Below are 13,625 nucleotides of genomic sequence, written 5' to 3'. Positions count from 1 at the left end.
ATGCAATCCAAGGGAAGTACTGAATAGGCTACAGCTCTGACAGTCAGTTTCTTAGCTTAGCAAAGACTGTGCTAGCAGGATTTCACTGGAATTTTGTTTTAATCTTGGTAGAATGTTTTCAGTGTTAGCTTCTTCCTCTGCTGGCAGCACAGGTCGGGAATGAGCAGGGCTTGAGACCATCTCCACCAGGCCTGCTGGTCATTGGCTCTGGTGGCATCTTCCAGCTGCCATCTCGAACACCTGCTCTGCTGGCTCAGCCCATGGCAGAGTAAAGAGAAAGGAGCTGGTTACAGGGCTGGGTGAGGGGTGGGTCTGTTCAACACACGTTACATGGGGCCAGTTTGTGCAGCTGCACCTGAGGTGAAGCATCCTGATGCTGTGATGCCTTTTCAGGGACCTGGCAGCAGGTGCTTTGCAGAGGGGTCTGGGACTGGCAGTGAGGCCAAGGAGACAGCTCACCTTGCACTTCCAGTGTTTTGATTCTGTGGGGTCATTTCAGGAAAAATAGATGTTTTTGCCCTCAGATATATCTGTCTCTGTCCTACTGTCTTCTCTTTCTTCCCTGTGTAGTAAGGTTTATTCGAAGAACCAGACTGAGGTTGGAAGGAATATTTGGAGGTCTCTAGGTCCAACTGACCTCCTGCTTACAGCAGAGTTGACTTTGAGATGGTGTTATTCAGTTGAGTTTTGAGGATCTCCAGGGAGGCTGAGCCTAAGACCTGTCCCCAGGCTGTGGCATTCCACTTTGGAGAGTCACTTGCTGTGCCTGCAGTTTTCCTCTCCAGCTGGCTGTGTGGCAGCTTGTCAGAGGTGTTCAGGGCTTGGCATTAGGTGGTTTGACACCCTCCTGCAGCATTGGGGCAACAAGTAAGACCTGGAGTAATTTTTTTTTGACCACTTGCAAGTCTAGTTTTGTCTTTCAATCAGTGTGTTAATATTAGAACAGTTTTAACAGAAGAAATGTTGCTTATTCATGCTGTAGACACAAAGCTATACAAGCATCAGGAGTTTACTCTCTGACTTGACCTCCTAGAGGAGTTGGCTCTTGAAGCTGAATTGCTTTCCAGACACCAGGCATTGTTGTTAAGACCTCTGTCTTGACATGTGTAAACAAAGCAAGTTATGTTAGAGTGTACCTGGACTTGTTGCTACTTTCTCTGTTGCGAAACCTTCAAACCAAGTGTTTGGACAGATCTTGGTTTTACAAAAAGATATGAGTATCCAGGCAGTTTGAAACTGCTGCCAGGATGATGCTATAGATGGATGAGTATGTTCCCATTGGGTGTCCTAGAGTTTACTACTAGTACAGAGGTGTTGGGTTAGCAGCAAATAATGGTGAGAACCAAGGAATGTTGTCAAGTACTTCTGAAGTGTTACAGGGAGTCTCTGGGTGAACCTAATTCCAGACCATTCTGCAAATAGATTTCTGAAATTTGTCCTTCCTCTTGCACTTTCTTGAAGCTGAGTTGAAGTTTTTGGAACGCAAGCTCAATCTAGTTTGGGCATTCCTGCCTTTGAGGAATCAACAGGCAACTCATGGTGCTGTTCTGCAGCACTGTCTGCTCTGTGTTGGACCGTTCAGGCTTTCTTGATTCTAGGTGTTTGCTGTAAAAAAAATTGAGGCCTGCACCCTTACAGCTGGTGCTTCTGCTGTAATAAAGTCTAGCAGGTCTTGGAACCTGCTGGCTTTGGGTCTGTCAGAAAAGTGATGCTGGAGTCCTGAGGCTGCTGGTGATGTTCTGGGGACGCCGTTCTTTTTCCCCATCTACCAGTTCCTGTTGTGTAGACAGTTCCACTCACACATGAAGGCTGGCCTGAAGGGTACATGGTGATAGCTACTGCTGTTTACACTCGTATTGACAGAATCAATAATACGCTCAGAGAGGAGATGAGACAGCTGCTCACTGAGCCCTGTCTGCAAAGCTCAAGCTAAAGAACTTGACCAGTGACATCTGCAGTAGCTATAGCTGACTTGGAGAGAGTGGCTGAATGCTGTTGTAAAATCTCCAAGTCACAGAAGGTTTAAATATCCCTGGGTCTCTTCTATATGTAATCATCTATAGTGTTAAAGTGGAAATAGCTATTTTTTAGTTTGTCCAACTTTGACTTCCAGCTTTTTGAGTCCTCGTGTGCATTTGTCTGTTTCTCTGAAGAGTCCTCTGCTGTGGATCTTCTCACCTGTTGGCTTGTTTGGTTTTGTGAGATGGGTCATGGCTCACCGTTTCTTTTCAGTGAACAAAATACATTTATCACTGGAAGGTATTTTCTCAACCATGGTTGATTCTTCAAGCAGTGGGATTCTTGCATTACTGTGTCAGATACTTAATATTTAATTTGAAATGTGTCAGCTCTTCCAGTATCTGTCATCAAGTGTAGACATGAGCCAAGAATGAGACAGTCATGGTCTAATGTGGTCCTGTGCGCATGCAACACTGCACTGAATGTCACCAATGGGCTTTGGGCTCTTTGAAGACCAAGTTTGAGCTGCCAGGTGGGAGCTCAAAGAGCTGCCTCTCCAGGAACATTAGTGAGTAACAAAATCCTTTCTGTTCCACTCTGGAGAATTTTGATTGGACTTAAACCTGGTCCTTAGCAATGTGCTTAGTTTACTGGTGATTCTTCACAAATTAATTTGCTTTAAAATTAGTTAACCCATCTGTAATAAATGTTTGCAGTGCTTGAATCTGGAAAGCCATCAACTGCCCAGATAAACTTGGATAAGTCACAGCAATGAAGTTTGCTTTTTGCCATATCTGTGACTCAAATTATAATATTGTTAAGGAAGATCTGTTGACCAAAACCATGCTGGTAAGCATGATATTGTTTCCCTAATATTTTCTTGATAGAACTGTGTATCAAGCACTGTGGTTTTTGTTGAGAAATGCTATGTTGGGTGTTACTGTTTATTGTAAAATTTGATACAAAAATAGGAAATTCCTCCAGAGCTCTGCTTAGATCTTACGGAACTTGTAGGTAGGAATTAGCTGGAATATTGATTTAGGTGTCTTAATTTTTGTGATTGTTAGCTTTTTCACATTTCAGGTTACCTCTAATAGCAAAAAAGATAAATACTTCAGCTTTCAAAGCCTTGAAAATCTGAATCCATATCCATGAGCAAAAGCCTAGGAGAGGTACCCAAGCAGTTGCTGTTCCTTTGCTAGAGGACAGCAGTAACTGCATGGCCATTTCCATTCATGGGCAGTTGTGTTCCAGTGTCCTCTCCTTGCTGCTAGGTATGTGGCTGGAAAAGGGGAAGATTTCAAGCAGACTAGTGGCCAGAGTCCAGTGACTGAGCTGTGCATTAGATGGTCCTGGAATAAAAAAGGTGATGACTTGTGATGGATCATTTCAGTATCTGCCAGAAACAATAAGCTATTTTTCTTCTGTTGGAGAAGAGACTTTACCAGCAATAAAGTGCATGTTCAGTTGTCAGCTTAACTCACAGTGAAGCTCAGTAGAAGCCCAGATTAATCTGAATGCCTGGGGCAAACAGAAGAAGTAGAGTTTCTTACCCTGCTGCAGCTGGGCAGCTCTGATTTCTTCAGGTTGAGTTTGACTTCAGAGCAACCCACAGAGCTGGAAAGCACCTTCCTCTCCCTTTCTGAGTGCTGTCCTCTTCATCCTCATCAGCTGGCAGTTGAAAGCCACTGTTAAGACTTCTTTGTCAGGGAAACAGAATTGCAGTGATGGACAGAGACATTCCTTGCTTTCCTGTCCAAATGGCTTGCCATCATCACCTCTTTGGGTCCAGCCTTAACTCAAACTCCATCAGCTTTTCCAAATTCTTGTGAGTACATCAAAGGTCAGCAGTCATCTGCTCTGTATTGCCTTGTCACCAAGCTCTGCTGCAGCAGGTTTTAAATAAGCAAAAGGAAAATACTTTTAAAAAACTAAATGTTAGGCTCCAGAATGTGCCACTGGAATTTTGGAAGGCCCAAAGTATAAATTGTTCATAGAGAATTTGCCCAGTACAGACTCCTAACAGTCTCAGTGCAGCTCAAGCTGAGCAGTTCTTCAGCAGATGTTTGGCCCTTGATCAGAGCATGTGCTGAAGCAAAATGTCCTGTTAGTTGTGTTTCTTATACCCTCTTCCCAAGTATCCATTCTTGGTGTGAATAGGAGCAGGGTATTTGAATACATGGTCCCTTTGTTTGACTGACTGCAGCAGTCCTTAGCTTAGCATGTCCTAAGAACAAGTTTTGGGTCATTTGCCAGAAAGCATGAGCTGTTCTGCTGGAGGGATTTGGACAGAGTTCATGAAAGTGGACAGGACCTTGAACACACAGAACAAGTGCTGTGCCTCCAAAAAGAATATGAAAGTGGTGGTCTTACTGTGAACTCTGTGGTCTGCAGAAAGGGCTGCATATCTGTCCCAACCACATGCCAATAGTCTGCAGTTGAATTCATCTACAGAATACTTGTTCTCTTTAAGATTGTTTTATTGGTCAATGTTGTCGTCATTAAGTTTGTCAAGAGTCTTGTCTTGCATTGTAATGCTCTAGTGCCCAAAGCTTGAGAGCAACATAAAAGTATGTGCTATTGAAACCAGAAGCTTTTGTTCTATTCATAGAGCACCAGTAGCACAACAAGTTCATAGATTAGTTGTTGCTTGTATTATCCTCTGGGAGGGAATGCTCAGGTGGATTTCTTTTGCTCTAAAATTGTTCCTAGGGTCTCTTTCTACAAAGCAAAGGCTAGTCCAGCTGAAAGTGGCAAATACTGGAGAATTATCACCTCTGTGTTTCATTGCAGACTCATTCAAAGTGTCTGAAGGTGAACTTGAGTCCTTTCTGCTGTTTACTGTTGTAAGGTCTGCTGTCTGTCTGGAAATCTGGGTGGGGGCATCCTTGAGAAGGAGGCATTGTTTGTATTCTGAGTAGCAGAAAAAATGTTTATCATCCCAGGAGGGTTCTCACCTGCTACAAACTTTCTTTCAGATGTCTTTATTTCTATTTCACTTTGTTCTTTCTGTCACCCCCCCCTAAAACACATTCTAGATCCTATATTGCTCTGGAATTGGCTCATTCCAGAAGCTTTGCTTCCTTTGTAAGTCACGAAAGTGAACAGAATCGTCCAAGTCTTTAGTGGTGAAACTTGCTGAACATCTCTGAAGATTTCATCTTTTGTAGTTTCTGTTTGTAATCATGGGGACAATGACTACCTGCCACTGTGAAACAGAAGATGTTGCTGTGGTTTTAGGTAAAATGAGGCAATGACTTAGGGCTCCAGCTGTTGGGTATGATTCCCTAAACTCCTGCTTAAATGAGTTTCAGAAGCTGGATACATTCCCTGTCCAAATATGACCTGTTTAGCTCTTGAGTAAACCATTTGTGAGTGAATCTTCATTGTCCTTTCAGAGGGAAGGATATAAAAAAAGACTTAATGAGCCCTTACCAGTGAAATTATTTTCACATTGATACAGATGAGCTATGCCCATAGTAAGCCCCAACAGACAGGAATACTGAAACTTCTGCTTGAGGGTTAAAACAGTGCCAAATTTAGAATTAGAATGACTCTATTAGGGGAGATAAGTTGGTGCCACATCTTTTGATTCTAGTACCTTCCTTGTAGTATCTACTTGCAGCCTGTCTTAGGGACATGTTGCTACTTCAAGTCTTTGCTTCAACACTTGTAGACTCCAGCTTCTTCTCCCTTTCTCTCTTCAGGTTTGTCAACCATGATCTCTTTGTGCGGGTAAATTATTTTTTAACCAGTATTAACTTGCTTCATCTCAAAGTCTTGTCTCTTCTTTCTTACAATAATGTTGACCACGAGGACCTGGGCTGTAACTCTGTCCCTCTGATGTTAGCAGTCAGCATCACATCTTCCCATTCAAGTGTGCTGTCTGTGACCTGCAAAGTCACTCTGGCCTTTTTTCCTGCCCCTGCATTGCATGCTCGTGTCTACTTTGCTACTTGTTCATTCTCCTATAGCTGCTTTTAACATGATGGGCTGTACCACCTTTCATCTTGCTACTCTCTAGAATTCCTCCTAGTTCTAACTTAAGCATTTCCAGCTATTCTGTGTCTGAATGTTACCCTACTTAGTTTTGGGGCTATGCTATAGCTGTAGTTAGGCTATAACGTGTCCTCTGATGTGTGTATGTATCTGTCCTCTGATAAAATTCATGCATCTTGTCATCCAGTATCTTGTTCAAGGCTCAGGCTGCAGAGCTGTCAAGGGGTTCTTTCTGCCTCTCTGTTTAAGAGAGAAGATATTTTCAAAATAAAATCTACATTAGCTGCATGAGAACAGAACAGGAGAAAGGAAAGACCAGATTATTTAGGTCTGGTGAGACAGAAAGGAAGGCAGGGAAGGTGGTTCTACACACCACAGAACAGCTGTGTGAAGCCTCCTGAATTGGTACTCAAGTCATTTTTGATGCCCCACTTTGTCATTTATCATAAGCAAGTGTGTGTGCTGTGCTGTGGTGAGATGTGTGGAGGCTGTGGAGCTCCCAAAGTTCTGCTGTACCCAACTGCTGCATCATGCTGCTGCTGTTTAGTGTTGGAGTTTTGTAACCTCACAAGTAGATGTGAGAGACCTGCTGGTATCCTGGTTAGGGCTAGCAGTATTACTGGGCCTTGTTTTACTCCACCAGTGTTCAGAAGAGTGGACAATTCGTGTGATCTGTTAGACTGCTTTTCAGTAACTTGCAAGTCTTTTTCTCATTTCCAGTTGCCATCATCTAAATGGATTCCAGTGAATTTTCGGGATCTTTGGACCCTCTGTCCTTGCCTGACAAACCACTTATTGGTGATCTCCCTGCTGACATGGAGTTTGGAGAAGATCTCCTGGGCTCCCAAACAGCTTCTACCCAAGAAGCTTCAGTTCTTCAGCCCCCTGACTGGGATCAATCCAAGCAGATGACTGCAGGTGGGGACTTGGACCTTCTAGTGAAAGCAGACAGCCTGTCTGAAGTAAACAAATCGAACAACATTGTTCTAGATAAACCCCGTGTCTTGGATATGGTGGAGAAACCTGAGATCTTAGATGACTTGGAAAAAACTGTTGACTTGGAGCTAGATAAATCAGAAGGTCTGGATGGGCTGTGTAAGGCACATCCTTCCCAAGATGTGGAGGAAGGACCAGTGGACTCCTCTGCTCTTGTTCCAGAAACACGGAAGGAAGGGAAAGATGCATCAAAAAATGTCTCTGAGGATGTAAAGGAAGATGGTGGTGCTGCTATTCCTGCACTGTCTGATGACAAAGGCCCTGAATCACCCCAACAGCCCACTGCTGACTCCGGGGACCTCAGCAGTGCTCCAGCCACAGAAGAAATCACAGCACAATCCTCAAGCCCACCAGTTGCCCCACCCCAACTCAGTCTTAAGCAGACAAAGAAGATGAGATTGAAGGCACCGAAGAAGAGCTCACCCATGCAGAGAGAAGGACTAGCAGGGGAGGCAGAGGTGAAACTGAGCCTGGACAACAGCACTTCAGCTTTGCCCCTTGAGCCCAGAGAGGAGAACCAGCCAGAGGAAGGGAGTGATAGGGGGAACAACTTGCTTAAGGAAAGTAGTGTACTGAAAGCACAGGAAGCCTCACCACCAGCAGGTAGGTCGTTATGTCTGCAGAACTTGGCTTCCTTTTGCTCAGGAGGTCATAATGCTCTGGAAGCTGCTCCCTTGGTGCACACAAGCACTTGCTCTGGCTTTCATAGCTTTTAAGTTTGATTTTCAGTGCTTGTGTCAGTAGGAGCTTCCCTGATAAAGCTGCGGCTGCGCATCAGCTTAGCTCACACTCTTCATCATTGGAGTCTTTGCTGGAACTGAGGGTCACCAGGAGAAGGTGTTTCCAATAGGCAAAGTTCCTCTGCCCAGGCTGGCCATCCTCAGGAGATGCTCAGTCTTGGTCAGAAGCAGTTGGAGGCAACTGCCCAGCATGCCTCCCCCATGCAGGGAGATCTCCCCCTTACACAACTCCTCCCAAGCTGCGTGTTTGGATCTCTAACTACAGGTGGTGGGTTTAGGAGCTTTCCTGTGTCTGATCACCACCAGAACTGTGCTTGTTAACCAGGACTGTCTGAAGCTTCATGTGCAGACTGACCCAAAGGGTGGCTGCATTTGAAGAACACCTGTCCTCTTCTGTTGAAGAAAAGCAAGATGTTAGATGCAAGCTTCATCTGTGCTTCTGTTCCAGGAGAAGGCCAGTCTGGGAAGAAAAGTGAGCTGCCAGCTGAGAAGGTGAGGAGAATGCAGTCAAGTATGTATGCTACAGGACCATAAAGGGTAGCTGGCTGTTGTCACACTACATGAGGGACACTGTCTCGTGACCCCTCTGGGAAGGAGTTTGCATGTCTCCTGTGATGGAGTGATCCCTGTGCACTTCAGCTGTGCTGTACTGTGGCTTCAATGTGTCCCTGCTGTCCCCAGCTGGAATGTCATTCTCATAAGCCTCCTTCCTCCTCTCCCCCATCTTCCCAACTCTGATCAGGTATCTGTGGAGTTTTATCCATTTTCAGCCTAGTTATTGGGAAAGCAAATTCCAAGTTGAAACTCCACCATGATCTGGGATATATATATCCATGGTTGTCCTAGCAGAAGGTTAGCCTAAGTATCTTTTTGGATGTGTTCTAGGAGCAGAAAAGAAGTGAACGAGCCAGAAGATCAGAAACTGCCAGACCTGAAACTGTGAACTCCTCTGAAAGCAGTGAGTAACTAGGGTGGCCAATGCCAATTTTCAGCTAGAGAGCAGGGCCCAGGCCCCTTGTGGGCAGCTAATTCCTGGTGTGAGTATGGTGGGAACTCTAGAACTTCTGTGCTGAATTTCCTCTTACACAGGACAGATCCCTTCACCCCATGAGTCTTCATCCTGGGGTGCTTGCCTTTCTTTCTCAGGTCACTTAGGTTGAAGGGAGGATTGTAGTATATTTACAGTGGTGTGTGGACACCAAGCACCAAGTAAGAGACTCTGGGCTTTTTCCCGGGAAGTCCATCTTCCATCTCTTCCTCCAGGAACTTTCTTCCTTTGTTTCTATGGCAGCAGGGAGTCTGAAGGAAGGTTGCATTTTGGGGATTTTCCTGCAGAAATACATGAAATCTCTGCTCTTGGAGATGTTGAGTGTCCCCCTGCTGTCCCCTAATGTTTGTGTGGTGCTCCTTCCTTGCCTGCCTGTGCTGGAGGCTGATGATCCAGCTATTGTCCTCTAAGATCTACCAGTTCTTGGAGGGCTTTCTGCTGTACGTATTCACACTTTGGGCTTCTGCTCAACCTTTGCAAGCCATGGCTTCCTAAAGAGGAATTGTACTTCAGCCCAGTTTGCTGAAGGACCTCCTGACTTATCTCCAATTGCAACAGATTGTCTTTCTGAAGTGCCTTTATCATTCCACCCAGGCAGGAACAAAGGGTGTAGAGGGACTCCAGAAAGGCGACCACAGAAAGCCCCAGCATGTGTCTTATGGCAGAGGTTTCTGTCTCAGTTCCTCATGAGGGATTTCCGTGGACCTTTCTCTGCTGCTTTGCAGTTCCAGTCTCCGACGAAGACTCGGATGCAATGGTGGATGATCCCAACGATGAGGACTTTGTTCCGTTCCGGACCCGCCGCTCCACCCGCATGTCCCTGCGCGCTCAGATGGCCCAGCGAGCTGCCCGCTCTCCTGTCACCAAGATGACTTGTGCCAACTGCCGGACCCCTCTGCAGAAGGGACAGACAGCCTACCAGCGTAAAGGGCTCCCTCAGCTCTTCTGCTCCAGCTCCTGCCTCACCACTTTCTCAAAAAAACCACCTGGCAAGAAGATATGCACCTTCTGTAAAAAGTGTGTGTTCACTCCCCTTTCTTCAGTGCTCCTCTGCTTGTGACCCCACTCACCTGCCCCGCCGCCCTTCCTGCCAGTCCCCGTCCATCATCCTCATGCTTCCCATTCACCCACATTTCTCCAGCCCAGTGCCAGCTGCTGCCTCATGTCTTCCTTCACGCACTGCGTATCCCGTGCTTCCTACACCCCCTTCATGTGATTCCGTATCCCTGCCTGTCCCCAGGCTCAGGGCCCCATATCTCAGCCTCCTCTCCAGACAACCTCGTGCATGCTCTGTCTTCAGGCACCACTGCTCTGGGCCAGGACAGGAGCTGCTGTGAGACAGTTCTTATCACCCTTTTGTGACACCAGAAAGTCCTATGCGTTGCAGTGTGCCATCCTTTCCTTTTGTGGCAGAGCTGTACTAACTCATCCCCCTCCTGCTCCCTAGAGAGATCTGGAACACCAAGGACTCTGTGGTTGCCCAGATCGGCTCAGGCGGCTCTTTCCACGAGTTCTGCACCTCTGTCTGCCTCTCCCTCTATGAGGCCCAGCAGCACAGACCAGCACCTCAGTCTGCAGATGCCTCGGACAGCAGCCGCTGCAGTGTCTGCCACAAACCCGGGGAGGTAAACACATCCCTTGTCCTTCCCCTCTCCTGGATGAGGTGCTTGTGACCTGCAGCACTTGGCCCTGCCCGTGACCTTTGCAGGGCATTGGCCAGGTTCTCCCATGGTGTGAAGCCTCAGTCCCTGAGCTTGCTTGGCTTCACTCCAAGGTCATTCCTCGTTACTGTGAACCAGCCCTTATTCCAGCAGAAGAAATAAGGCTTCTGCTTCTCCGTGCCCTGAAGCTCACTGCTTCCTGCCACTCTGCTCTGCCAACTGCTCTGCTGGCTTTTGGCTTGCAGTGTGGCACTTGCCTGAGGTTTAGTGTAACAGCCGGTTACCTCAAGGGCTGTGGTAGCAGTGGTGCACCCACGTCAGAAGGAGGAACATGATGGTTGGGGGTAGTGACAGCAATGTTGTCTCTGCAGATCCAGCATGAGGTCAGCAATGGGAACGTGGTTCACCGCATCTGCAGCGATGCTTGTTTCACCAAGTTCCGGGCCACCAAGGGGCTGAAAACCAACTGCTGTGACAATTGTGGACTTTACATCTACAACAAGGGCATGCCCCTGGAGTACCTCTTCCATGAAGGCCAGCAAAAACGCTTCTGCAACTCTGCCTGTCTCAACAGTTACAAGAAGGTGTGTGAAGTCACCTGTCTGGGGTGGGAGAGTCTCCATGGGCACACAGCTCCTGTGGCACAGGGCACTTTATGCAAAAGCAGGTCATTTGAATCCTCCTGGCCTTTTATTGCTGCCAAAACATTTAAGAGATCGCTGTGGAGAAACTTTGAAGTAGGCAAACAGAGTGTTTTTATTCTGTGTGGGGCCCTTGGACTCAAGCATGCATCGGGCACTCAGTAAGCTGGACTGTGCAGTCACAATAGTACATGCAGTTAGCATGGTCTGGTTTCTGTTGGATGTCTCCCCAAGTTTGCCTGGATATGTTCCTCTGTGGCCTAAGCAGGCTTCACTTAGCTGTCTTGATGGGATTGCTAAGCTCTATATTCCTGCCAGGGTACCCTTGGAATGAGAAGGTGAGGTGCTGAAGGCAGCCTTTTTTGCTGCCACCGCCTGAACTATGAGCCTGGCTCTGGCATCAGGTGTTCCATGCAGGAGAGCTGCTCTGTGGTGGATACAGCAGTGAGGTGGGATATGAGGGTCGGTCCTCACCAGCTGTGGTGGTCTCCTTGGCAGCTCTGTTCTGCTCTGTGTTTGCAGAAGAACACTCGGGTCTATCCGTGCATGTGGTGCAAGACGCTGTGCAAGAACTTCGACATGCTGCCCAACGTGGATCGCAGTGGCAAGATGGGCCTGTTCTGCTCCATTTGCTGCACTACCTCCCACAAAGTGAAGCAGTCAGGCTTGGTTGGTAAGAGCACCTACGTACAGGGAATCAATCATGAACATCTCCATTGTAACTCCTTCCTTGGTACTATTTATTGCTTGTAGATGAGACTGGAAATAAGGCTTTTGCTTGTCTGGGGAGGAGTCCAGTGAGACAAGTGGAAGATTTAGTGAGTGGAATCCTTGCAGTGTGTAGACATCTTAATACTGAGGGGTAGTGTGCATTGCCTTTCCTGAGGGTGCAGGAAGCAGTTGTAGTGCTGTGCTGTGCTGCCATTGCCCTTTCCATTACACGAAGTACCAGGGTGTCCAGGAATGGGTACGATCTCTGGTGCAGGTACTGCAGCCTATTTTGACCAAATTCCTGTGGAGTCAAGGTCACTTCCTTGGACACTGTGGTGTCCATCTGTGTTGAACATTTCTGTCCTAGTGGAATCTGGTGCTTTTAGTTTCCTGGTGTTCTTGTCTCTTGCTTTTTGACAATAGTTTGACAGATGAGGATGAGTGAGTAGCTTGCATGCCATCCTCATAATCCAGTTCCACATCCTGTGCTGCTGCCTTCACCAATTCCTGTCTGTTTCATCAGGTCCCCCTAGACCCTGCAGCTTCTGCAGAAAGAGTTTATCTGAACCCTGCTATTACAACAAGACAGACCGGGTTGTCTACCAGTTCTGCAGCCCCAGCTGCTGGACCAAATTCCAGGTACTGAAATACCCTTCATGCTGGGCTGGGCCATAGAGCTCATGCCTCCTTTGACACTTGGCAGAGTCTCCACCTTCCCAAAGCTCCACAGGGAAGGGTCCATAAGAAGTTCTCTGCTGGAGCACAACTTGCAGCAACTGTGGTTGCCTCAGTCTTGGCCCTGTGTCCCCTTCCTCTGTTGGGATAAGACAGGCTGTAATTCCCTCCTGTCTATCAGCTTATGCCCAGCTCTGCAGAGCTGTGCTGGTGAGTGGTTTGGGATGTGGTGACCTTAATGAGGGCACAAGCAAAAGCACAATTAAGCTTGCAAAGCACAGTGGGCACCTGCTAGTGGGGTGGAAAGGGGCAGAGCTGCCCTCTGAGCTAGTGTCACCAGATCGTAAAGCTTCTAGGTTGTCTAAAAACTTACAGCTGTCAGGCCTGGATACCTCATGTTTAATAATCCTCCAAAGCTCGACTGGTGGTTTTTCATCTTCTGATGTTGAGTTTCAGCATCTGTGAAATGTTTGTGGTATTCAAAGGCAACTGGAAGAGTATTAGTTCTGTACAATTGTCAAATTACAAAGCAACAGCCAGGAAGACCTGGGGAACTGAGGCCAGGACATGCCTTGGGCAACTGTGAAAACTTAGAGAATCTAGAGGCAAAGGGTTAGTTACTGGCAGTTGCAGTGTTTGGTTTTGGGCTTTGTTCTTTCTTGTGTTTTTTGTGCCAGGAATTCTTCAGTTTGTTTCAGTTTTTTTAATCAATCTTTGATATAACGGTTTGGGTTGGAAGGGACCTGTAAAGCTCATAGTTAAACCTCCCTGGACATCTTCAACTACATTGGGTTGCTCAGAGCCCTGTCCAACCTGACCTGGAACGTTTCCAGGTCATCTACCACCTCTCTGGGCAGCATGTTCCAGTGTTGACTCACCCTCATTGTAAAAAAAAATTATTCCTTATATCTAGTCTAAATCTACTTGCTTTTAGTTGAAAGCCATTAACCCTCGTCCTATCACAACAGGTCCTACTGAAAAGTTTCTCCCCGTCTTTGTTATTAACCTCCCTTTAAGTATTGAAATGCCGCAGGTCTCCCTGGAGCCTTCTGTCTTTAAAGCAGAGGTGTTCCAGCTCCTGGATCATTTTTGCTGAGGACTCCAGAGCTGGACACAGTACTCCAGTTGGGGTCTCACCAGAGCAGAGTAGAGGGACAGAATTACCTCCCTTGACCTGCTGGACATGCTTCTTTTT

At 46.9% G+C, this 13,625-nt stretch overlaps 1 protein-coding gene across 6 annotated transcripts in view; it reads left to right on the top strand.

Moving 5' to 3' along the window:
* ZMYM3 (zinc finger MYM-type containing 3) overlaps positions 1 to 13,625 on the top strand; it is a 31,898-nt gene that overhangs the window by 2,537 nt on the left and 15,736 nt on the right. For 5 of the 6 annotated variants that reach the window (XR_007890676.1, XM_051630300.1, XM_051630302.1 and 2 more), the window contains exons 2-9: positions 6,679 to 7,557; positions 8,143 to 8,186; positions 8,580 to 8,652; positions 9,468 to 9,759; positions 10,190 to 10,367; positions 10,775 to 10,987; positions 11,567 to 11,717; positions 12,279 to 12,394. Coding sequence is in view for 5 of the 6 variants with exons in the window: in XM_051630300.1 (XP_051486260.1) it covers positions 6,693 to 7,557; positions 8,143 to 8,186; positions 8,580 to 8,652; positions 9,468 to 9,759; positions 10,190 to 10,367; positions 10,775 to 10,987; positions 11,567 to 11,717; positions 12,279 to 12,394 (1,932 nt within the window). In the remaining variant the exon portion in view is untranslated. The remainder of the gene's footprint in view (positions 1 to 6,678; positions 7,558 to 8,142; positions 8,187 to 8,579; positions 8,653 to 9,467; positions 9,760 to 10,189; positions 10,368 to 10,774; positions 10,988 to 11,566; positions 11,718 to 12,278; positions 12,395 to 13,625) is intronic. The other variant, XM_051630303.1, reaches the window with a different exon arrangement.

The sequence above is a fragment of the Apus apus genome, chromosome 12 (assembly GCF_020740795.1).
Source record: "Apus apus isolate bApuApu2 chromosome 12, bApuApu2.pri.cur, whole genome shotgun sequence".
In the NCBI taxonomy this organism is placed as follows: domain Eukaryota; kingdom Metazoa; phylum Chordata; class Aves; order Apodiformes; family Apodidae; genus Apus; species Apus apus.
This window is presented reverse-complemented; position numbering and strand designations above follow the sequence as displayed.